The 26,548-nt window shown below is 35.4% G+C and overlaps 1 protein-coding gene, 1 long non-coding RNA gene and 1 pseudogene across 3 annotated transcripts; 2 read left to right on the plus strand and 1 right to left on the minus strand.

The window, feature by feature from the left end:
* LOC129567589 (beta-1,4-mannosyltransferase egh-like) overlaps positions 1 to 1,332 on the minus strand; it is a 1,837-nt pseudogene extending 505 nt beyond the window's left edge.
* A 274-nt stretch (positions 1,333 to 1,606) lies between these two features.
* Positions 1,607 to 4,840, plus strand: LOC129567593 (uncharacterized). 2 transcript variants are annotated; one of them, XR_008687871.1, is made up of 6 exons: positions 1,607 to 1,738; positions 1,822 to 2,632; positions 2,721 to 3,260; positions 3,340 to 3,669; positions 3,751 to 4,283; positions 4,517 to 4,840. It is a non-coding gene; the product is annotated as an uncharacterized LOC129567593 (long non-coding RNA). The 2 variants fall into 2 exon arrangements; XR_008687870.1 differs by lacking the exon at positions 4,517 to 4,840 and having other exon boundaries at positions 1,612 to 1,738; positions 3,340 to 4,394.
* Positions 4,841 to 17,314: 12,474 nt separating this feature from the next.
* LOC129567591 (keratin, type II cytoskeletal 2 epidermal-like) lies at positions 17,315 to 18,710 on the plus strand. The gene is made up of 4 exons (XM_055444671.1): positions 17,315 to 17,363; positions 17,507 to 17,671; positions 18,226 to 18,381; positions 18,457 to 18,710. Exons 1-4 carry the CDS (start codon positions 17,358 to 17,360, stop codon positions 18,583 to 18,585), a joined length of 456 nt encoding a protein of 151 aa, XP_055300646.1. The 5' UTR covers positions 17,315 to 17,357; the 3' UTR covers positions 18,586 to 18,710.
* The last annotated feature ends 7,838 nt before the right edge of the window (positions 18,711 to 26,548 follow it).

Below are 26,548 nucleotides of genomic sequence, written 5' to 3' on the forward strand. Positions count from 1 at the left end.
AATGGCGACTTTTCGTGCATTTCACCCTCGATGAAATCGAATGTGAATCCTTGTCTGAATGCCCGCATCGCAAAGAAACAATCCTCGGCCACCGAACCATCGATTCCGTTGTCGAATGACACTTGCTTTTCGGCTTGATACTGTTTTTAAACATTGAACAACATTTTCAATCAATCTTCAAATTTGAAGTTACAAAAAGTGCTCAAATTCCAAAGCACTGCACTCACTTGAGTCACAACGTACGATCCTTTCCAACTGAACAATGGCTTGTGGAAGAATTTAAATTGAAAACGCAATTTTCCCATGTCATCACTCACACGGAAATTGTCAGATAGTGTTGTGAGCCAATTTACAACCTTCTCATTGGCATACTGGAAAACGAATAATGTGTAAATTATTTTATGGCAGATTTAACCACTTTCATCAATGTCACTTGAATTGAATTGAATTCAGTTAAGCGTCGCTTACCGTGATTAATCCTTGTCCGAATGGATGTTTTCCATCCAGAACAAAGTTGATGATACCGCGTACACTGTTCTCCGTCAACAGTGTCTCTTCATCCAAGTGGACAATCCAATCGGTGCTGTTAAGTACATTGACATGATCCTCGAGACAATATTGTAGCGCACGCGATTTGTACAGTGCCCCAGTTCTTGTTTGATAGTCTAATGGCACAACGACCTCACGAATGCCTCCATGGCTTGGATGTTTTGACAAATTGATTGGTTTATCGGTGACCACTTCTATAAGGAAATTTTCGAGGCCAACATCCAGACATGTGTTAATGTTTCGTGCTACATTCGCTCGTACCAAGTGTGGAAAATCGCCCCGTGTCACAACTCGTATGCATATGAACGGTGCCAACAGTGGACTTCCCTTGAGCACAACTTTGTCCGGAAACGCATTGTAAAATACTAGACCGCAAAAGTTGAACAATACTTGTGGTATAGTCAGGAATGTTAGGAATCTCAACGAATACAATATGGTTGTGAGAATCAGGCCATATTCCGTCCACGAATCGAACGAAATGCCAGAACCGCTTTTTAAGTGGTAAATGAATGTCACAATCACAGTGAAAAACAATATGCAATGTAATACATGCTTGTACGTCGAACTCAGCATGCTGATCAAATTCGGAAATTGCTTTATATATCTAAAAAAAGGCGGTTTTGATGAAAGTAATAAATGGCAATTAATTGAGAATAAAATTTAACAACTCACCTAACAAAGAATCAACCACACGTCAATTTAGAATGAAATTGATTTACCGTAGGAATTGTCAGTTGCCAAAATATGTATCTTATCACAAAGCTTGCTATCATGCACCTTTTTTCATTTCCTATCAGCTTATCGATCGTAATCCAATTGATACGGCCAGCGAACGGAAAAATGAACACACAAGTCGATTGTTTTCGGTATTTAATCTCCTTATCATAATCCAACCAAATCTTTGTAGCTTGATTTATAGAAATAAATTATAAAGGCCAATATGAATCGTGATAACAGTGGATTAACGAAAATTCAGAGCACACTTGAGAGCCATCTAACAAGAAATTGTATTAAACAAAGTGGACAGTGGGAGAAGTGAACACAATCATTCAATTTTAAATTGTATCATTCAATTTGCACACCGTTGCATTTTTTCCCTTTAATTTTTGATGGAGATATTTTTTTAAACCTAATTTAACAATAACTTTATACCTGTTTGGAGAAACTGTAATCTAATTTATGACCAGAGGTTGTTATTTGTTCTAATTCATTATTTGTTAATACTTTTGAGAAGTCTACTTCAAAATGAAATGCTCGTTTGCATTTTTTTAGTTGTCCAATGTTTGAATGAACATATTGAAGCAAGGAAGAGTCATGGGAAAATCGTTGCAGCTAATAGAATGTGGACCGAATTTGATTTGAAAGTATCAGTTGAGTCAAGAGATTTCACCAAGAAATCCTATTTCGAAGAAACACCATTTCTAAGACTGATTCAAAGTTGATTTAATTGATTGCGATGACTGGCTGAATCAACAAGTTTCATCAAAAACTCATATCTCAAAGAAATGCCATTTGCAGTGGCGTAACTGGGTGTTTTGTTAAAACAGCAGAAAGCAAAAAATTGAGTTGAATAAAATCATTTGATGGAAATATTAAACTAAATAGTTATTGTATTGATTTGACTCCAGAAATCTCAATGGACTCTAATCGAATATCACTTTTTTCAGTTTATCATTTATGCCCGCAATTTTAGTCAAGAATCAATATTTCCTCTAAAAAAACATTCGCAGTAAGTGCGCACTTACTGATTACTCAATAAATGCTGTAGTATACTGTTATTCACAATGATTTGATTACACAAAAGTCGATGGAACTTTTTAGTACAAATCTACAAACTTTTTGTGAATATTCTACGCAGAGTGTCATTTTCATGCGAACAGTGCAAACCCAGCCGAGAGCTATTTGTCGTACAATTAGATAGACGCAAGTCAAAGGTCACCTATTGAGATTAAGACGCACTACGGCAAGACAAGCACAGTTATTCGTCGCATTTAACAAACTGTTTTGCATCGTGATACAATAATTTGGTGAGATGAAACTCAAATTGTCCATCATATTGTTTTTATTCGTTCTCATTTGCCAAGTAAGTCAAGCTGAAATTCAAAATAATGAACCTTTCATTACTCTATCTATTTTGAAATACGAATTTATTCATTTCTTTTGTTTACAAGGTTTACTATTCAACTGCTTGGCCATTTTCACAAGAAGATGATGACGTGCAAATTATCATAGAAGATGATAATGAAGAGCCGCAATTCTGGCCCTACGAGGGAGAATCGGTGGAAGAATTCAGAGACTGGCTTGGAGTTTGAAGATATACATAAATGCATTCAACGTTGAAGAAATATATCAAGAGAAGGCTTAAGAGAAATAATCGAGATTGAATTAGTGTTTAAAGTGTAACAAAAGTAGATGTATCGTCGTTATGTAGTTAGTTTGTGCAAGTTAAAAAGAAATTGAAATGAAATATCAGTACTGTTGACCATAAATCAAAGGTCATTTGATAACAATGTCTATCGTTTGAAATTGTTTCCGAATTCCGGCCATCATTCCATTCCGATAAATAAAATCTACTTCTTTCCCAATCAGTATAAGAGAGTATTTTTTGCAGTGACAATTTTCAGGTCTAGTTCAACAGTCGTTGGTAGAAGTGTTCAAAAATGAGTTATAAAATTTGCTGTATACTCTACATTGTGGCGCTTATTTGTCAAGTAAATTGAATGGAAATATTTTTTTTGGTGTAAGAAATGAATTCATTACTCAAATCATATGTATTATTCTTCTTTGAAGATGTGTTCAACGGCCTGCAGTTCTGAAAAAAAGGATGATTTTCCCATAGATAATGTTTTTGAAGATATTGACTTATCAAATGATGAAACAGAGGATGGGCAACCCGCACAGAACATCAAGCGAAGCTAGGCGAAGATATCGATTTTTCGATTATTGAAAATCTCGAAAACTTTTTATTACTTTAAGGAAAAATCATTCATCGAATGTTCTTCAATTTTGGCTGTAATTTAAAATATTTATGCTTTTGCGAGGTTTTTTTGAGCGTAAAACATTCACTATGAAGTTTTTTCCTCCAATTTTTTTTATGGTTGGTCCGAGAAAAAAAAATGTGTGTGTATGCTTGAATTTGCCGAAGTTTACTAACACAGAAGAAGGTTCACTGTCACTAATGAACGGATTCATCCACCACAGGAACACATTCAATTGGAATGATCATGGTTTGTTCATCAATCAAGGCTTTGTTCAATGAAAACGCTTTGATAAAAAAACTACAGTTTGGTTGAATCAAACAGAGATCAAACACACAAAGGACAGCATAAATTGTGAATACGAAAAACTAGACGAACCGGACATAATAATAATTCAAGTCAGAGTTGAATTCGCAAGTGAGACTTTTTTTTTGGCAGCATCAAATTTTCATTTCAAATGCCGTTCAATGATATTTAATAAGGAAAGTTGTATGCATAAAAATGTTCCAATAAAATTATTTGTAGGTAAACTGAGAATTTAATAACCGATAACGAATAATGTGTCAAATGGAATAGTAGACATCGCAAGTTCTTTGAGATTTGCACTCCTTCTTTTATTGTCCGTTTTTAGCAAAGCAAAAGTCACACGACTTGTAATTCCGTTTCAAAGTCTTTAGAGCTCAAGCGGTATTAGTTCAAGCATTCAAGTTCAAATCAGTTAAGCGACATTTTAGTTTCGTACGTCGATACATAAAAGTAACTATTCTTAAATCAGGGAATATATTATTTTTATAAGGTAAGAGCATTTTTTTTGTAAGAACATTCAGGCAGTACTTGACGGTTTTAAATAAAATATCATAATAAAAAGTTTAAAAATACTATTACTTCCTTCGCTCTTTAACTAAAATGCCTCTTTACATCAAACCATTTCAATTGATCGAATTTTTTACGTTTTAAATGTGTTTCATTGTCACAAATATACTTTTCAGATTTGAAAAGAGGAGCCGTGGAAACAACACCGTGATCACAAGAGTTATTTTTTATATCGAATACATGACTATTACACGTGATCAAATTGAGCGTATCAAAGGAACTTTGAATCAATTGGAACATTTGGATATAGTGTATTTGAAATTCGAAGGTGATTTCTACGAGGATATTCTCAAAATTTGTCCCAATTAAAAGTTTTTACGCATATTTTTTGGGATGTTCAAACAGTAGGCATGGATAATGAATGGCTTCTTCGTCATTATTTAAAACTTGAATCCGTTTGGTTTTTTGACAATGAAAATCGTAGAGATGAAATGGTTGAATAACGTCCCTAATTCTTTTATATATGTTAAATTATTCAATGTGTAACTTTAAAGTTAATGAAAGTGTATGAATTATCAAACTGTACAATGTTTTCTTTCACGTCTTTCACGTCACATCCATATTCGATATCGTACGTTTTTTTTTGTTCTTCTCTCCAGTCCAGTTTTGTCCAGTATGTGCCATTTCATTGCATTTTTTCATGTACACTATGCGATTGATGATCGTTCAATCTGTGATTTTATTATGCCGTTCAATTGAGATGAATTCGCATTGTACGCGCGTGTGTGTGCGTGTCTTTGTTGGTGGTTTATTCCACGAAATTCAATGACTGAAGAAACATTGTCATTTCGAATGCGGCTGACGTAATTTCGATGTGTTTATGTGCTGTATAAATTGAAAGCACAGCTCGTTGCCGTTTTTTTTCCTCTTCAGTTGTGTTGTGACGGTACATAGAAATCAAGGCAAAAAAGAAAAATACTTCGCTCAATGCGAATGCGATACGTGAAACTTGTTTTATTTAACTCGGCTATTACACATTTTTCAAACAAGTTTTCGTGTTCAATTGTTGTCTACCCGGACCGCGCGCGCGCACGCGCACTAAAAACTTGTTTTCATAATTTAATTTTTAATATATTCGATTCTTCATTAGTTTTTGTGGATTGATGCGCACACAATCGCTTTCATTATGCGATCCAACGCAGAAAAAAAAAACGGTTGAGTTAGGGTGACGAACGATTTTAGACACGGTCTAGAATCTACTAGACAATTTCTGTTACAGAACAATCTGATTGTTAGGGTGAAAAAAAATATTGGTAAATGACAGAAATGCGTACTACTGACTGAGTTTTTTTTTCTCGTAAAATGTGGAACACACAACGGCATTCATAAATTTCACTCATAACAACACAATATACTGCTAATTTATAAACAAACAAAAACTGAGGGTAGACGAGATCATCAGCGATAAATTTTGATGATGTCTCCTTTTTCCCCGATCACATTTTCGAGATTTCACTTTCTCCATATTCGTTCGGACTATGATCGCTACCTACCAAGCAACTAATTAAGTCGTATCATCCAAGGAAACCATATTTTATGGAACATTTTTTTTCGAGAATTCAAACAATAATGCCTCATTTTTGGTCAAATGTTTCGTGTTGAAAGTTGTTGTTTTCGTCATCTCTCTGTGACAACAAATCGATCGAAGAAAATCCTTTTATGACCATCGTTTCCCCCATATTTCAGTTTATTTTGAACATTTTTTCTCCATTTTTTTTAAAAAATAAAATCCTGGAGAAATTGATTGTTCAAATCAAATCTTTTGATTTAGGACCAACATAAACGCTTAATTGAGTTATATGGGCACCAATTGAGTAGGTTGAAACAAAACACACTACACCACACATAGGTTATGGCATAAAAATTGGTCGATTGGCTTTACAACACTAATTGGATTATGAAATAGAATAAAAAGGAGAAGCAATAAGGAGTTATTGTCAAGAATGAAGGACGCTTTTGAAGATGAACAGCGAACACCAAGGGCGTCGTTGAATTTTTGATAGTGAAACAACCATTGTCACCGATGAATATATCAATATGAGTTTATGCTAAGAGCGATCCAGTGATTTGTTCTTTAATGGTTTATATCACCATATTAAGCGATTGAAATCTTAGTCTTTTGCGTAAATCTTGAGCCATCGAAAACATTTCCTTGATCATATCTTCCATCGTCCATTTATGAAACAAATATATAAATACATTTAAGCGATAAAAATAAAGTAAGAAGCAACAACAAATGCATTTGAATCACATTTTTGGAATGTGATTTGATGGCGTTCGTTTAGTGAGCGCTACACAGGCGCACATACACACTGAGAATTTCGTTTATCAATATATTTCGATGTAACGATCTACATGAAAGGTGCATCAATGGATCGTGCGACAGTCAATCCATAAATTATATATATTAAATTCGATGGAATGGCCAGCGTTCAATGTAACAACAGACACACAAACTTGCTCTTTTTCCACCAATATTTGACATTCCGATGAAAGTAAGTAACGCAAAACAAGAAAAAAGGAAAGAAAAAAACCGTGAACGCGCACACAAACTTCAAATTCATTATCATTCAAATATCGATATTGCTTCGCACATTTCTTTTTGCCGTTCATCGACTTCTCCACGTTCGTTTCTGTGGCCACCTTTGCCGGCAACGAAACAAATGGAGTGAATTTTTTTGCGCGCACCAAACCACAGGGGAGCAGTGAAATTTTAATTAAAATTCATTAATTCGTTTAATTAACTCATTTAGAGAGATTCGATGAATGAATTCAGACTTTTCAATCATATAAAAAGCCCGGTTTTTCGGTTGTTGTTACTGTCCTGCATGAGACAGGCGAATAGCTAAACGATACACATATGACTTGAATGTATTTTTGTTCGAATTTGTTGTCAAAATAATTTTGTTCGTATTTCAATCACCGGCACACTCACTCTTCTGATGGAGACATTATCGTGTGCAATATTGGCAACAACGAGGAAAAAATGTCATTAACAATTACTTTTTATTTGTGACTTTTGTTCGCGGAGAATGGCAGATTGCACATGAGTCGTTAACTGGGCGAAACGTTTGCGGTGTTCAGAGTAAGTTGTTCTCACGCAATGGAGGCGCCCAAATGAAATGTTTATCATTACATGAATTGCCTACATCTTGCTCAATTTGTCATCATCATTTTTCCGGTTCGTCTGTATATTTGCGTTGTTTTGCCAACTTTTTTTTTAAATCGATAAATCGAGATATGAATTATTGCTTACTAATGAACCATAAAAACTGCGACATGCTTCATTTCCATAATGGTGAAGTTCGTCGTATTTTTCGTTATCCTCTTCTCTCTTGTCATATTGGAAAAACGCTCTGAGAAAAGATCAATGGCCCTAAATCATCGGTTTTATTCGGTAGGCAAAAAAGGTGCAGAAGAAAAAAATCCAGCCAGCGTTCAATTTCAGCCTTTTAATTCATATCTTACCCGAATCCATTTTAATGTAAATTAGTGCAGTGAGGTAAACATTCAGCAAATATGCATTTAAATTCATCAGCATCGCTTACGTGCTGTTTCGCATAATTCTCCTTACACTTTCGCATAATGTTTTCGGGTGCGCTTCATTCTCACGTCTTTTTAATCTCTTTCTCTCCGTCTCAATCGCTCTCGCTCTTGCTCTCCGTTCTTCGACAGCCGAGTAGAGAAGGCAACGGTTTCGACCAAAATTATCGAAAAGGAAGATATTCAAAAGAAAGGCGAAAGAAAGGAAAAGAGAAAAAAAAATGAAATGTTATTTGCTTACGCGTTATTTGGCATGTGTGCACAATATTTGCCACAGCCCAACAGTCGCATATCAATCAAACCTCGGCTAAAAGTCGAATTGTGTGCAAAAGCACGAGAATAAAAAAAGAAGAGCCGATGCAAAATTTGAGATCGCGACCACCCAGTAGTCCAAAAGCGTAATTCGATCCGGCTATTACAAATATTCATTTACGTTATGGACAGTGCACAGGTACATTAGGCATTTTGTGATATTTCGTATCTCTCGAATGTCATGCACGGCACAAAAAAAAAAATGCAAAGCATCCATGAAACACCTCGTCTCTCCTTGGCACAAATCAACGGCGAAACCAGAGCATGAAGACAGCACAGCACAACAACAAAACTATAGATGGATGCATCAGTACGCCAGCAATTTGTCGAAGATAAAAATTCATAAAAATCCTTCGTTCATCACGTTAGATGATATATGAAGTGGATCTTAAGTATCGCTTCGCATTTCATGCACGCATCGCGCTCACGCACACGCAATGTGCCCTGCCGGTCCCGGTTTTTTTTTCGTTCTGTCTGTTTTCGCCCAAAGAATGTAAATGCCAAAACGAAAACCAGATAAACACTTAACCATGGATTATAGTTATTAAAACATAATTTATCATTTGGTTTGATTGAAACAATTCATTTGATGTTGTTGACCACGAGATGTGCACACGAAAATTTGCCGAATCATTGGTGGACGGTGGGCAGAATTGTGCGTGGTAACGGTTTTTATTGTATTCACGAAATGATTTGATGCTGCCAATTTTAAAGAAAAACGAATCATTTTATTCGGCCTATTCGAATCATGAGCGACGTGCTGAACGGGAGTTTGCCAATTTAATTCGGTCCAATGAATGGCAGCCGCAGCAGCAGCCTGCAGTTTTCAAGACGTTAATGAAAGGATCACGTTTTAATGAATGGACAACCGCAGTTTTCTTTTGTGAATTGGTCTGAATGAGAAGGAATGCAATTATTTCCTCCTCACAATTCATATATTGGAATATCACTTAATCGAAGCGCCGCGACACAAAAGGTGGTGGAACCGGTGGTATTAGCCAAAGAAAATTGGATCACGGCAATTATTTATCAATTTGGATAAATGGATTTTCGCGCTATATCACTCAACAGTCATTATTCATTGCCTGAACTGCACACACGTTTTTGTACAGCTTTGTACGCCAACATCGTTACATTTGTTTGGCCCAAACGAAGAGTTTGATGTATTATTCAGGATTTTCGTCGATATTCAGTAAAATTGTACATTTAAATCCACTTGTAATTAAGCAAAATGATGAATTTATTAATATTTCGCCGGCAGAACTTTACCTTTCACCGATTCTCTTCTTTTGAGGTACTTCGCATTTCTTATTCCTCCGCCACTCACCGACTATCGCCGGATTGGTTTTTTCCCCTTATAATGCCCGATTCAATTTGTTTTATTCTTCAGTCTCAAACTTTCCGTACTGACATTTCGCTTAATTATTGCCTTTCAAATGTAGTAAAAAACGAAAACATTTTGATAAACTGAGATCGTTCCTCTTGATTGTTGATTTCCAAGAGCCGTTATCAAATCGATGACATCGTTAAAATCAATTGCTGTTTGTCTTTTATTGCCAACAAATTCGCCAGCAGATTTATGGTGGAAATTGGAAATGGCTTTCGGAAGCCGAAACAAACGCTATCCTATTGTCGAGTAGCCGAAAAGTAGGTGTTTTTAGTTATCTTTACCTTGACAGCGATAAAATTTATCTAATGCACACGGGATCTCGATTACGGGATTCGGTTGTTATTTTCATTGTCGTTGTCGTTTTCATGAGCATTTCGCCAGTTGAATGTGTGCCATTACAAATCGATTGAGCTGATGATAGCGTCGAAATGTCGCTCGTGACACAATTTCAGCTTTCGACCGGTGTTCATCGCACTTTTCTCTATCTCTGCCTCACTTGATTTTTTTTTTTACTTTCGTTTGTTCGTTTGTCGTTTCTCAAATTAAAAGAGGTAGCGCCATTAAACTAGCAATATTTGCTTTGGCGCAGCAAATCTGTCCACATAAAACTAACAATCGGAAATCGTTGAGTACCAATTTTGGGCGATCATGTCAACTGGTTTGAAATCGGACGACAGGGAAAAAAGGTTTAGCGCAGGTAAATGCGGTTAAAGGCTCTATTTTATATGTCACTAAATTACAGCATGTTCCCGAAAAAAAAGGAACAGAATGAACGAACGAACGGCGTTTCTGACCATGTATTTATGTGTTAAACATCCTTTACGTTGATCTTTTTGCCGCTTTTTGTTTGTTTTCCGTTCGTTTGATTTTGTTGTGTTTTTTTTTTTGCAGGCCCGATATTTGCTTATACACTTGTTTCGATTGACGTTCGTTTGGGTTTTCGAGACATTTGAGTTCTTCAGACGTCGAGTGATTTGAGTGTGTGTTCAATGTCTGTTGTTCGATGTGTATATGTGTGTCTGGCAAAATCAAAACAATTGCCGCCTTCCTTGGAGTTTGGCCACAAAACATAAATTCTATTGACTTTGGCGTAGATAAAAATGGGCGAATTGCGAAGGTAATCGATTTTTCGGGTTTTATTACCTGTTAAATTAAATATCAAAAGGAAAGCGATTGTCTTATCGATATACATTTTACTACTGCCAAGATATTTATGACTGAACCCAAAAATCAGATCCCGCAAAAGGGATCGCATCTAACGATTTTCCTAACGATTCCGAAAATGGTTAAATTAACACTAAACATAAATCACGGCATATAATTTAAATAGAAAAATTGTTTTAACGACACAAATGAAACTTTAAAACAATTAGCATGCATAACGTTTCGAACCACACACACACACACATAAACCGATCCGAACCGAAAATGATATTCAAATTTCGACCCAAAACAAGAATTGTAAAACATGTTTTTCTTTTCGAAAGCCAAAGGATCCTGAAAAATGTAATATGATTTCTCGTTATGACTTCGATACAGCTAATTTATTAATCTATTCAAATGAGCTGATGACATGTAATGTGTGGAAAAGATAAATGGAATAGAACAAGAAAAAAAAAACGACACCCAGAATATCTAGTTAGTTGTGAGAAGACAGAAAAAGCGGTAATATTTGGAACCCCAGATTTTTTAATTTATGAAGTGAAGCAAAGACGATAGCATTAGAACAAAATCATTTTTCCCTCTCTGTCATAAAAAAATCGTATCCAAATCTACTACAATGAATTAGAGCAGTTGAAAAAAAATATTCATTCCGATGCTGATATGATTTGTGTAAATATACTGAAATTGATTCTTTTTCTCTCTCCGTCTCTCTCCTTTTCCTATAGCGAGAGAAAATTAATTATTAAATTTTGGACCATGAACGCATTTTAATTATTCAAGAGATGCATGAGCGACAGAAGGGAAAAAATGAATTCAAATAATGTGAATCCGAAACCAGAAAACAGCTCACGAACAAATCTCTACGTAATGTATACAAACCTACACGACAAAGGATTCATTCACTGCGTGTGTGTTTGTATGAAGCGAAAAAAAGCAGTTCAATGATCGTCTCGAACTACAACACACTTAACGCTTATGCATGCAATTTGTTCGAGGTGCATTGTTGAAAACCACTTTATCATCATCCTGTTTCGTGAAAAAAAATCAACAACCAGAAACAGGCATTAATGAATAGGCATTGCAATGCACTTTCCATGGCAGTTTTCTTTCTCTCTCTCTCTCTCTCTCTCTCTCTCTCTCCCCTGGTTGACAACGACACAGAGTCTCTTGTTATTGCAATCATTCCGATGCATTTGAAATTAAATAATTCATGTTGATGCATCGAAATCCAGTTTCATGTTTTCTTTTTTCAGTCTTGTTTTCCCAAATAAAAGCGACAGACTTTTTCTGAAGAAAATGTAAAATAACCGAACGTGACCGAGAGAGAAAGTTCAATGCACATGACAAACAAAATTAGTGAGACCAGTTTTCTGATTTGTTCACGGGATTTCAAGCTCACCAAGGATAAAATACTTGTTGATTAAGAAATCGTGTCGAATTTCTTTCAGTTTTCACGAGACTTGTCATGGCTGAGCTGTGCCGCACAACAAGAATACGAAATTACAATAGCAAATTTATGTAAATAAATGGAAAAAATAGAAACAGGGAACTGGATCATGGGAACAACTCGTCTATTCAGTGTGAATCCTGTATGAAAATGTGCTGCCGACTCCATTTAGGTCGGAGTATACTCGAAAGCGTATTCGATGACTGCGAAAAGAATAAACGCACCAGAATAAAGGTTTTAAAAGAAACTGTAACAAAATCATAATATGGAAAAAGGGTACGTTAGTTGCTAGACTTGAAGTGAATATGACCCAGAATCGATTCATTTTGTATCGAATTACCGATTCACATCACGTAAAATGGATCACATTCATCTATCCAGGGTCGTTTACATTTCGTCTTAAAGAAAGAGAAGAAGAGCGCTTGGTAATTTATTTCGCAATTTTTATTTGCACTTCCCCATATTCGAAATACAGTGTTGTCTGTTGGTTCTATTCACTGTTCTGAGATCATTTTAAAGCGCCAAAAATAACATTACCTAACCAAATCGTCCATTGTCTGTCTCGGCTTTTATGATTTTTAATATTTTTTCCATACACGCACGATTTCATCAAACAATAAGTATCAAAACCGGTGATTTGAGCGATGAAAAGAGCAATGGAAAATATGATCGCAAGATTTGTAGTTGGGATATGGTCTTACATTGTCTGCGTTCAGTCTGTTTCGCTCGCTAGCTTCTTCGGTTTCGGTTCCAAAGAGCATTTCAGTTCAGTTCCATTGCGATATATCATTCGATCAATGAGCAAAGACGATGGAATAAAAATTGAAATCATTTGTTCGATGAGCACCAAAAGAAAATCTCTTTCCGTAATTTCTCGTAATAAAAGATATTTATTTATTTAAAGAAGAAAAGGAAAAAAATCGGTACGGAATGAGATTATGTGCTGAAAAGATGTTTGGCCGACGCAGGACAAGAGTACGCGCGCGATGCAATGTGGCTCGAGACTCCTTCGAATGCATTCGACAAACGAAATTCACATAATGTGTAAGCACCATACCGAATAGAACGAACGTACGAATGCTTTTTTTCTGTCTTTTGCTCCGTGTCCGTGTCCTTTATATGACTCAAATACGAAAAATAATAAGAATAAACGTTTCGTTTACACACAGAGAACAAAAAATTGTTCGTACAGAAAACAAATAGATTTATGTGTTCTACCTGAATTTCGTCATCAGAGATCGTATTTTTTTGTGCTCCTACTTCTTCTTCCATCCAAAGCAAACAATGCCCCGAGATGAGCTCAAACTGCTCGTGCACAATGCGCACAAGCATAGAAGAAAATATATTGCATTGTGCATAAAAAGAACTAAGATTTCTTTTTCTTGATTGTTATATTCTCTCTCTCTCGATATTTCTCTCTGTTGTTGTTCTATGCTGCTTTACTCTCTCTCCCTCTCTGTCCTTTAGAAAACCGTTTTCGACTGGAGTTTTTACACAATTCTATTGTGTCCAACATTTAAATTACAATCATTTGAGAAAATGGAATAAAATCAGATGTCAAAACGTGTGCGCATTACTCTCGATGATTTCAACTGATAGACGCATTTTTATCTTGTTCTGTCGATCCTGTCGTCCTTCTCTCTGGAGGCTCCTAATGAAAATAAATATCACAAGACAAATATTATTTTTGCATCTTCAAATGGCTTCAGTCATGCGCTTTGAGACCAAAGAAAAAAGGACAGATTTTGAAAAGAGAGGCCAGGCCATCTATTGATTCAACTTGTGATCTTCGATCAATGGCTTTCAGCGCTCGTACAAAAAAAAGATGCACAATACGGTACCGAAAACCGCAATTCCAGTGATAAATCGATTTTATTCATCCAAGTGCATTGATCTGTGATCGGTAGTTGAACGACAGAAAAAATCCGTTTATATCAATACCATCACCGAATTTCATTTTTCATTCGTATCGATCTATCGTTGAAAGGCTCACCTTCACCGTCACTGCTTCTTCTTCTTTCCTCTGTTGCACAATCCATAAATTCAAAGTCAGTCTTCACCGCATTGTATGATGGTGCACACAGTTTGGTTATTCATATGATGAAATGGAAAAAAAATATGCATCGTTCACCTTCAAATTCATAAAATGCCGTTGGTTTCTCAGTTTTTTTTTTTCATTTCGTTATGTTTTGTGTTTTTTTCTTTCTCCTTCAGTTCGTTCAAAGCGTGTGTATCTTGCCAAAGGAACATTTCAAAACAAATGACGATTAAATAGTCGCGTGTATTGCGTGTGCCACGTGCATTCTTCGCTCGTCACTGTCGGTTCGGTTTCGATTCTCGTCGTCTCGCTGCTTTTTGTGTGTCTGCATTTTTCGTTTTGCCATCGCAACACAGCTCAAACAAAACAAATTCCGGACCTAGACATTCAAGTACGTATTTATATTTGTTTGAAAGGAGCTGAAAAAAAACACGGTGAATTTCAACGGTAAACACGACAGTGTTGATAAAAAAAACGTATTCCATTCAAAACCGTCGTTCTTATGCACATAGAAAACAAGAGTAGAGTTTTTGTATCACCGCGAAACAGCATTGATGCATAAGTGCAATGGATCATCGTTGAAAAATTTCACGTCATCGTCGTCGTATTCACCTATTGTCACAATTTTGATAGAGGAAAATAAAAAACTATACGACTCTTGAAACCCCAGTCACAATTTTTTTTCTCGTACGATTGCATTCGCATTAGCGAACCCCGTTCCGATGAGTCAATTGATGGTCCTCTTTCGATCACCCTTGAAATCGCACAACAACGTGAGTGTTCTTGACCTACAAATGATTTTGTTGTTTTCTCTCTCTCTCTCTCTCTCTCTCTCTAGCTCTCGTTCGCTCGCTCGCTTCGTCGTATTGCCTCCTCTATCTACTTATCTAATTATAAAACGTGCAGTTCGTCGCTTCGAATGCACACACCGCGAATGTTTTTATGATTTTCTTCTCCGCTTTTTCGGCCAATAATATTACCAGCTTAAATGCATGATTATAAAAATGTTCGAAAAAACATCTGCTCCTTTTGTGTGTATGGCATTCATATTTCATGTGCCGGTAATTTTGAAATACCTCAATGCATGCGCATTGCGCTCGCTCATTATACAAATTCACTATGCGCAACCGCAGACTGCTTAAATAAGCACACGTTCAACGATATACATATATATCGAAATAATTATTATTGTTCGAATAAGCGGCTCAGATTCCCCTCATGCTCAACATGAGAAACTGAGCACAAAAAAACACTGCATCAGTAGCGTTCACTCATGCTAATTTCATTGTTTCCATTGACCTATTTGGGAGAGCAATTTCAATAAATAAATAGGCAATATTCAGGTAGCATTATTATTGATAATTACATATGAATGTTATTGAATGGGGAAGAAATTATTCGGAAAATATGGCCATTTAGACAACCTCTTATTAGCAAAATTTTATCATCTTCACACGAAAAAAACAACATAGTTTTCACAATCCAAAGATAAACAAAAATTTAATCATGATCATTTCCTTCGATGGAATGTTTTTGTCGCTTCTCTGTCGATGGTTATTGGAAACAAGCTGTCACTACCAATTAATGATAAAATAATAATAATATTAAAACAACATTTTAGTATTATGTTAGGCAAATCGAAGATAAAATTACAAAAAGCTAAAGTACTGAGCAAAAAGTACGGAATTTTTCTTTGTGCATGAGCCGTAAAACCGATACGAAAATGCATTTTTTTGTAATCTCTCATCAATTCACGGTGTATTGTCTTCACGATGTTCCGTGCACAAAACCGCGCTAACCTCATCTACTTTGTTACGTACTTGTTTGGGCTTCATAGGCAAAAATCAATGAAAAAAAATTAACCAAGTAAATTCTTCTGCTGAAGACAAACATAAAACTGGTGATATGCAATTTACGACGTCGTTTCAGAGCGATATAGACATAAAAACTGTAGCATAAAAAAACAAAGAAATAAAAACAGTTGTTTACTTCAATTTAGTTTTGCCATTAAAAAAAGCCAAATGATCAAGCGATTGATGAATTAGTGTGCATCGTTTGGTATAATTTGACAAATGACCTATTCAAGCGATGTCATTAGGTTGAGGTCATATTCACATGAGATATTTTCAGTCATTCAAGCTGAAGTTTTGTCTTCACTTCTTTTGTGCAAACAAAAAATTGTGCTGGTGTTTAACAAACAGCATGAATGATCGACACTTAAAATGTTGTGATTAAAACTAAGTAAAAACTGGATAACACCTTCAGAAGCAAATATTCGTGCTTTACACTTAAATCCCACAACATTCACTAAAAATTCAACATCAATCGATAGACATCGTGACCGATTTCTTCAAATCATGTTCTGCCCATGTATGAGTCTGTTATTCATATCTCACAATATATTCTAATACTATTTTCAGATGAATTGTTAATAGCTTCCTCATGGAATGATAGTTTTTTTTCTCTTAGTCAAGATTGAGGTAGACGGTGATGATTGTCTTGTGGACTTATTGCCATTTGATTTTTGACTACAGGTTATTTGACGTTTGCATGTGATCGATTATGTCACACATTGTCTGCGAGCGACCACCAAATGAAATATGCTGCTATGTACCATGTGTTAAGACTGTGATTATAAAAAGTAAAAGGTAGTGTAAATGATCGTGCGACCTTTGTTAATCATTTCATATGGCCAATTCGTTTGCTTGATAATCGAAAATTGCACGCACTTCCGAACATCAAAAGCATCTGAAGGGCACACATCGGTACAGATAATGAATATGCAATGGCCGAGAACCATTTATAATCCACTAATTGCATTGTTGTTATTGGAACTTTAATGCTCCATCAATACTAATTATTCTATTCTTCTTTTATGTGTTCGGAGTTTTTTTTTCTCGTCTTCTTTGAATACATTAGAAGATGTTATGTTGGACACTTATGGGATATTTTCATTGTAGATAGGGAGATGAGCTAGTATAAAAGCGTACAACAAATCACTGACCACAATCAGTTACCTTTGCGTAGTTGAAGTGTTCAGTGTTCACAGATTATTTTCACAATATGAAGGTACTGCAAGAACTGCTTGTATTTTCGTTGCAATGATTGTAAAGAGCTTGATCATTTCAAATTTTAGAAAAGATAGAAAAAATTGTTTGATTTTGAACTAACGATAAAGCCGTACGAAACTCAATACTTGTTGGTAATTTCAGGTGTTCATTTGTTTAGTAGTGTTTTTTGCTGTTGCCAATGCTGGATCCCTTTTCGGAGGTAGCAGTGGTGGTGGTGGCTGGTCAAGCGGCGGTGGCAGTGGCGGCTGGCCAAGTAGCGGTGGCTGGTCAAGTGGCGGCAGCTCAAGGCCAAGCCAAATTATAAAAGTAATTCAACGATTGAAACGTTTTTTAAAACAGAATTTACATGGTTTTATCGCTAAAAATAATTGTGTAGTCATTTATATCATGTTGTCGGATTTGAATGACAATTGTTGCTGAATACTGGAAATCTTCGTGTCTCAATAGGATATACTGCATTATGTCGATGAGATTTCATCTACTTTATTATAAAAAGTCAGTTTGTTGATAATTCGGCTTCATAAAAGTGATTTTAATTGGCAATAATATTTGGAATTTAATGTTATTTGTTTATTCCAATTCGATTTTTTACACGGGTGCAATTGTGAGACCTTATGTAAAACACATTTTTTTTTCTACATTTCCAACATTTCGAATTCATTTATCTACACCAATATATGCTGAGACAATAGAATTCTATCAATATTAGAGAAATGTGTAATTTATTCTATTTGCTCAATTACTTTTCGTTATATCTTAGTTTGCAACCGATATTTAACCATATTATTATCTTTTCCAGTTAAATTGCAAAGATTATACCTTTTCAAAGAATGACATGTAATAAATATTTCATTAAATAGGTAATTCACGTTAAGGGAGGTTCATCGGGTGGACATGGAGGATGGTCGAACGGAGGTAGCAAAGGATGGTCACAAGGCGGTGGCGGCTGGTCAAGTGGTGGTAAAGGATGGTCACAAGGCGGTGGTGGTCATGGAGGAAACGTTCAAACCATCAAAGTATGTATTATATTAATTTTGATAGAAAACTTTAATCAAGCAAAAATAATTTTCCTTCATATTCATTTGCCGTAGATTATCACTGTTCCAAGCTCAGGTGGAAATAAAGGATGGAGTTCAGGTGGCAGTGGATGGTCACAAGGAGGCGGTGGAGGTTGGTCACAAGGAGGCGGTGGAGGATGGTCACAAGGTGGCGGTTGGTAAAATGTCATTTTCACCACATCTCAGCCCAAAATCTTGGAATCTAGCTCACAACACCATACACATAAATGAAATTATTGCACATACAATTTGTAAATAACAATTGAAAAATAAAATGACAAATATTAGAACAATTGTGTCTTGACAGTTATTCATTTTTTTCGTCTGGACATTTATCTATTCTTTATGAACAAAATTCATTTCAATTCCGTTTTTCAGTATAAAAATCATATTGTGTGATACAACAGATAAAAGAAGAACTTTCACTATTAGAAATGCATTAAATGATTACTTATATGGAATATGCAAAATATCGTGTTTCGTGTTTTTCAAAAATTATTCTGAAATGTGTCGATATTGTTTAATGATAAGTCCAGATTCCATTAAAATGTTTTCAATGTAATGCGGAAAAAAAGAAAAAAAGCAGATTAAAATAAAAAAAGTGGTATCATGCATGGTTTTAACTAGGGGTATTTATGTCAGTTGAATCTATCGAATTTATCGTTCCATTGCGATTTTTTTACGAATTGTTCACATTCTCTGCTTTGTCACTGCGAATGACAACTAAGATGGCGCCAGCTGTCAATGTTTGGATTTGACCAATTCGCAAAAAATTCGCAAAATTCGTGAAATATTTGAATGAATTTGAAGTCAAAACGCGTGCGAATTGTGCGAATTCCTGTCAATTCGCGAATACATAAATTCACCTAGGGTTTTAATTTAAATCAAAAGCACAGAAAGTTAATCAAGAAATTCAACCTTGATCTTATGACATTTTATACGTTGGATACTTTTGAAATCATCACAAAAATACTCCAAAGAAAAGAAAGTCTATTTACAACTACCATCTACGCACTATGCGTGTGTTTATTTTGTACAACCATGTATTAAGTAAATTGAATCAAATGAATGCTTCGACTTATCATAACCAAGACAAACAATAATTAATTTCGAATAAAATAAATGACCAATACTTAGTTGTCGTCAATCAAATAAAAGATGGTACTATAAATGGAAGCCTTGGCATGAATTCGGTCAGTAAAGTTAAAGACAAAAACAAAATACAAAACGGTTTTCTCTAATTGTTTCGATGTCTAATTGTTTTCATTACTCTTATTGTTTCTGGTCAATCAAATTGATATGAACTGTCGAACGATGATACTTAGTGACTGAATATGCATCGATTCCCTCCAAAGAATATGCGTTCAATCAATTGGCTTCGAATGAAAATGTGTTTTTAAGTGAAATCATCACAAAGTTTATAAAAAAGTACATTACCGATGAACAGATGTCTATCTCAGCTACCCTTGTGTCATCCGATAAAGACCAGCGTTATTTCAAAGAAGATTTTTCAAGAAATCTTTTCAACGCTAAACACTTGACGAACTACACGCATAATATTTTCAATAACGTGAACTATCCGACATTTGATCGAAGAAAAGATCTCAATTTAATTCAAAATCGATGACAGTAAACTGCTTTCGTGAATATGATATTTGTTCAAAACCAAACAAGAAATTGATTGCAAAAATAAAACAAAATCTGTACAAAATATTCATTTGAGGTCTTCTTTTACAATCCAGAAGAATTGTGAACGCTACACTTGTTGAAGAATATCAATTATTTCAAAAGTTTATGGTTGTTTTGACCGATTTTCAACCGAATATTACAAACATGTTGAATGAATGTTTTGATCAATTCACATGTTATGGCACGGGATGATGTGAAAACACCATCATTGTTGTTGACGTCATCGTGGTCACTCTATACATTCATGCCATATCAAAACGATTGTTCCACTTTAAGCACTCTTCAACTTGCGTCATTTACTCCTTCTAATTTCAACAAAACGCTTCCAAAAGATCGAATGTATCCAGAAAAGCTGCGGAACTTCAATCGATGCCCGTTGAAAGTTGCTGCATCGATCATCAATCCACTACTCTTTCGACGTAACATTTCTGATCCATACAGTCCTTTCAGGGGCATTGATATTGATATCATCACACAAATCTCGAAATCACTCAACTTTACCATCATTTTCAAGCAGACACCGGATAATCATGGAATAATTTTTCCAAACGGAATTGTTAACGGGAATATGGAATTGGTTATCAGAGGCGAGGCAGTCGTTGCAATTGGTGGCTATTTTATAACAAAAGAACGATCTGAGCTATTTTCAACGACAGCTCATTATCTGCAAGCTTCATTCGGTTTTTGTTACAACGTGCATACATTCCACTCATCCGACTCGTGGCGCCATTTTGAAATCATTTATGGATGATAAGTGATGCATTTTTATTACTTTCTTTAGTAATAATACTGCACACGAAGAAGTTGAGCAAACCGAAGCGTCATTTTTTGATTGGCGGTCAGCTGAATCGAACTCCAATTTTGAATCTATGGACCGTTTTGGGATATCCAATATCAAATCCAAAAATTTCACAACGTCGAAATTTTGGAACGTTTGCCAGAACTCTGACCATTCTTTGGATATTTCAATGGCTAATCATTCGAAATGCATACCAAGGCTCGTTGTACACATATTTGCAAGCTAATCGACCCACCACAACGACACAATCGAAAGGATTGGCAAATCGGACTGCAAAACAGACTGCAAAATTATGGTACCACCATCAGCATATAATTTAATTGGCAATATGTTCAGCGTGGATCGGTAATGTTTTTAAAATAAAAAAAAATTCCAACCGAAATCACTTCAATAATAACATCTGAATTTCATTCTTAGCATTGTATTTAGCGAGCGCGATTTTATGTCAAATCTCCCAATTTTGTATGATGGAAATTTTGAAGGCGTTGCACTCTTCCAGGATCTAACTCAGAAGGCATTTAATTTGCAAAATTTTCCGCATCGACATCTCGCTTTTACAAAAGATAGACTTTTTATGTATTCCCGAGCCTTTCTCTTGCGCAAGAAGTCAGTGCTGACAGAAGTATTTGATAAACAGATACAAACGCTTCAGGAGACAGGATTCATTGAGTTTTGGGCTAAAAGTTACACCGATCATCGTAATCGAAATAAAAAACAAAGAGAACCGTCCAAGCTTCGAATGGAAAATATTGAGGCTACTTTTCAAATTTGCGGCGGTATATATTTGATCAGCTTCGTGGTGTTCATCTTTGAAATGATCATCACAAAATGTCTACGCATAAAATATTTTCTTGATTATTTAACACACTATATACTACGGTTTTATATCAAATATTTTTATTTCCTAGATCAGTTCTATCAAAGTGGATGGAAATATCGAAAATAAAACACATTTTTCCGATTCACTTGCATGCTTAAACCACTTGCTTTATTAAGAAAATTTGAAAACAGACAAAATATTTGATGGGACTTGTTATATTTTGCGTGACCGAATCGATCAATAGGTTAAAAAGTTCAGAAATTTTCTAACATATTCACTTTTATAGCTGAAAACTTCCATGATAAATACAATGAAAGTGATCATGTACATGGTCGCTGAAATTTTTATTATGGCCATGATGCTGGTCATTTCCAATTTCGATGGTTTCCTATACTTGCGCTTTTCTGGTTGCACTGTGTATTTTTGGATCCAATGAAGTGTCAAGCCGGATTCATTGCATAATTCAATTTTCCGATCGAACATCCACGTGAGAATGGAACTTTTTCGAAAGTAGAACACCGGCGTATGCGGTCGAACTATATCTCGAGTGTGTCGCACTTTTCGCCTTGATTTGTTAATCAAATTGTAATAATTAACTGTGACGTCGTTTGTGAAGTAAACACCATCCAATTCGCCGTTCTGCAGCTTTTCCAATGCAACGAAATCATCATATTCATGTGCTACAAATCTGCCAAAATGAAAATAAGTAACGAAAAACCACACCGAATTCAATGGATTTGAAAAAAAAAATACTCACCTGTCCTTGTTGAAAAGTTGCGGAATAAGGCCTGATGCCGAACCAATCACATTGATCTTGACATCTGATTCGCGTATCTTCTTGACAGTATCATACGGTGAGTTGTTCCGTTGAGTTTGTAGAAATCCATACAATGATCCTTGATATGAGTTCCTAACGACGAGCCAAAAGAGCACCCAAAGTATAAATAATGAACGAGCAAAAACTCCAAAATAATGTCGTTTTGCCATACGTGGATTCGAAATCATATTCCCTATCAGCACATTAATCATATTCAAAATCGGCGTTCGATTCATTCGACCTCCAATCAAAAAATGCCTTTGACGTGTTGATAATTTTCGTGAAAAGAATATCATTAGAATGGAAACGGTCAAAAGTGCGACAATTGAAATCCACAAAAAGCGTTGAAATGGTGCCATGAGTCGCCATAATGGCGTTGTTACTATCATATTCCGAGTAAACACGAAAACAAATGTATTTTGTGTGTACGATTTTGTGTATGCCATCACCACAACCCTCTCCGCTGTTAATGCATATGAACCCATAGTCATATTTGCATTTCCCAACAATACCTAATTTTAAAGGTATTGGCATTGAAACGATTAAATGTGAAAAAAAAAAAACTGAGTCTAATCTTATGAAAAACTAATGCTGTACTGCTCTGATCTTACCATTTGCATGGCTCCAGTTGCAGTACCATTTGGATATAAGACACCGCGGTGTTTGTCATCTGGTGCTTGTAAGTATACTGGGATCAAATGTAATGCCCTGCTTATTTCATCAACTATTGTTACATCAATTCCACGATACTCAATTGTTCCGTTGCTAACATTTTTGGTGATCACATAGGGTGGAAGCGGAAATGTTGCCACTTTAATTTTGCAGTAATGGAATTTGAACTGTTTCGGGGGAAATAAATCATTGTACGAAGCACTCAGCTCATTCGTATAATTTTCGGGAGTAAATATGTCTATGTTCAGTATCTCAAATGAATGGCAGCTTTTCATATATGGCTTGTAGAAATAAAGAGTCCATGAACTGTCATTCTTGATCAAAATGTTCACATTTAACAAATCGAAATTCATTAAAATTCCGAAGATATCATTCAGTGTCTTTGAAACATTCTGCACGATTTGCGTTACAACAATCAGAAAATTCTGATCCAAATGGAATGGTTGGACGATTGAATCATTCAAAATGTTCCTAAAATTGCAAGAAACGTAGATTTTTTTCAATTTTTTTTATTTCATTCTTTAAAAAGTCATGCTGTTCTCAACATTTTTACTCACTCCAATGAGGCACTTGTATCAATTAGTATCAAATTGAAGGCATTTCTATTCCCTCGTTGTGATCGATCAATCCTGTTGGAGATGGTATATGAGAACTGGGTGAGCTTTGAGTGAACTAATAAGTTACTAGAAAGATCTTCGTGTAATTGCTGCTGGCCAGGGCTCGAAGATGATAAAACTATTGATAAAAACACTTCATCGTTGAAATATTTATATAAATAATTGCTGATGACTTCAGTTAGAATGAGTTTCTCATTGTTTTCCAATGTTTCTTGCCACAGAGAGTTGCACTCAACTGGCCAAACATTTATGCAGAAAAATATTATTACGAATTTCATTTTGCAAACACACAAACAAAGTTGAATCAGCTTCATTTCCCGGGAGCGCATAAATCACTACGCTTCGAATCGAAAACCGTGATTTAGCTTCGGTCAACCACAACTAACCCATTACGTGTATTGACCATGTAAACACGCTATAATTGCTTATAAGCATTAATAATTATCATAAATCAGGGCGAAAAGGTAATTTATTTTAATGATTTCCAACGAAATGAAGCAAACAATTTTCATATCACGAATATGTTTTATGTTGATTGACAAAAAAGAAATGCCAATACATAATAACTGGTACTAATAAGTGAAATAATTCACACATTTCCTAATGCGCCTATGTTCACCGCTTAGAATCTCCAATAAAAATACCAAAAAAGCGAACAAATACATGACTGCCGTTATTTGAAGTATTGCTAAAATATTTCGAATGCTAAGCTTTTTCAATTTTCTTTGCCTATCTTCAGTGTGTTTGGGCCGGTATTGTGCCGCCCAATATGATATTAAACCAGATTCAATGCACATTTCAATTCTTCGATCAAACATCTCCCTTAAAATTGAGTGTTTATTGAAAAACAGCGACGGATCAAATGATCGAACCATGTCACGAGTGTGTCCGATTCGACCCCAAGCCTTTTCCATCAAGTTGAAATAGTTGAGTGTGATGTAGTTTGTGAAAATTACACCTTCCCATTCACCATTTATTGTCTTTTTTATGGCCGTGTAAACGTCAGTATACTGTTCCGCAATCCTGTTGAAGTGTTGTCCAATTGGAAAAATATTGATAGAATAAATTCAATTCGAAAATTCATTATAGAATACACAGACACTACATTATAGAAACAGATTTCTACTCCTTACCTATCTACGTTGAAGTCCTCTGGAATTAATCCAACGGCGGTATTAATCACATTGATTCTAACATTTGATATTCTTACTTTTTCCACTGTGTCAAACGGTGAAATGGTTTGCTGGCTCTGGAAAAACTGATACAATGATCCTTGATACGAGTTCCTAACCACGAGCCAAAAAAATAACCAAAGAATAGCCAAAGTGCGCGCAAATACACCAAAGTATTTTGTTTGTGCCATCCTTGGATTGGAAATTACATTGCCTATAACCACGTTAATCATATTAAAAATCGGCGTTCGATTCATGAAGCCACCAATCACGAAATGCCTGTGTCGTGTTGATAATCTCTTCGATAATAGTATAATGAATGTTGAAACGATTAAAAGAATCGTAATGGATATCCACACGTAGTATTGAAATGGCGCCATTAGTCTTGACATTGGTGTCGAATGTGTCGTGCTCTTAACAAACGCGAAAATAAATCCATTTCGTGTGTATGATTGTGTGTATGACATCAAACGAGCTCTATCTTTACTGACAGCGTACGATCCAATTGTCATATTCACTGTGCCATCTAATACCTAATTTTAGAGTTGGAAAATTCATACAATTGTTAGGTACTAAATGTGAACCATTTCATTAATACAATTTCATTATTGTGAAAATAAATAAATCATACTTAAAATAAATTATTTGAAAAAAACCATTACCATTTTAATGGCTCCAGTTGCAGTGTTGTTTTTGAATATTTTTCCACGATTTTTGCCATCTTTTGGCTGCATATATACCGGAGTTAAATGCAATGTCCTGCTTATTTCATTCACGATTTTAACATCAATTCCATCGTATGAGACGAGTCCAACAGATGTGTTTCGAATAATTACAAACGGATCGAAGGAGAATGTTGATACATAAAGTCCACAGTATGGGAATTTGAATAACATTGGCCCGTACAAATTAACGGCCGATACACTCAGTTCATTCGTATAGTTTTCCGATGAAAATGTGTCTATTCTCTCAATTTCAAATGAATGACAAGATTTTGTGTACGGTTTGTAGGAGTATACGAACCAGTTTGAGGTGTTTGACTCTTTGATCAAAATGTTCACATCTATTAAACCGAATTTCATTGCGGTTGCGAAAATTTCGTGCAATGATTCTGAAATATAAGGTGCACTTTGCGTTGAAATAACTAGATAATGTTGAGCCAAGTGAAACCTGCGTACGGTGGACGCGTTGAAGATTTGTCTAGAAAATTGGGAAAATCAACATTGAATTTTAGTAGCAAAGTGTAAATAAAAATTGATTTAAATAATTTTTGTAATGACGCTGAAATGAAGGAGAAGAAAAGAAACTAAATAGAAATTAAGAAATACCGTTTTTTTTTTCTTAGTTCATACTCACGTCAACGATTCACTTCCATCAATCAACACCAAATTGAAAACATCTATATTTCCGTATCGCGATTGGCCAAGCGTACTCAATATGTTGTACGAGAAGTTGTTCAGCTTTGTGTCTATCACCAAATTACTAACGAGGTCTTGTTGAAATATCTGTTGGTCATTATTCGACGATGATAAAACTATT

Source organism: Sitodiplosis mosellana, unplaced genomic scaffold (genome assembly GCF_009176505.1).
Source record: "Sitodiplosis mosellana isolate CC-2019 unplaced genomic scaffold, AAFC_SMos_1.0 Smas_scaffold_11, whole genome shotgun sequence".
Lineage (NCBI taxonomy): Eukaryota > Metazoa > Arthropoda > Insecta > Diptera > Cecidomyiidae > Sitodiplosis > Sitodiplosis mosellana.

Excerpts from the sequence above, each read along its gene's own strand:
- LOC129567591 (XM_055444671.1), top strand. Across the intron at positions 17,672-18,225 it reads GGCCAAGCCAAATTATAAAA|GTAATTCACGTTAAGGGAGG; the intron begins GTAATTCAACGA and ends TTCATTAAATAG. Across the intron at positions 18,382-18,456 it reads GAAACGTTCAAACCATCAAA|ATTATCACTGTTCCAAGCTC; the intron begins GTATGTATTATA and ends CATTTGCCGTAG.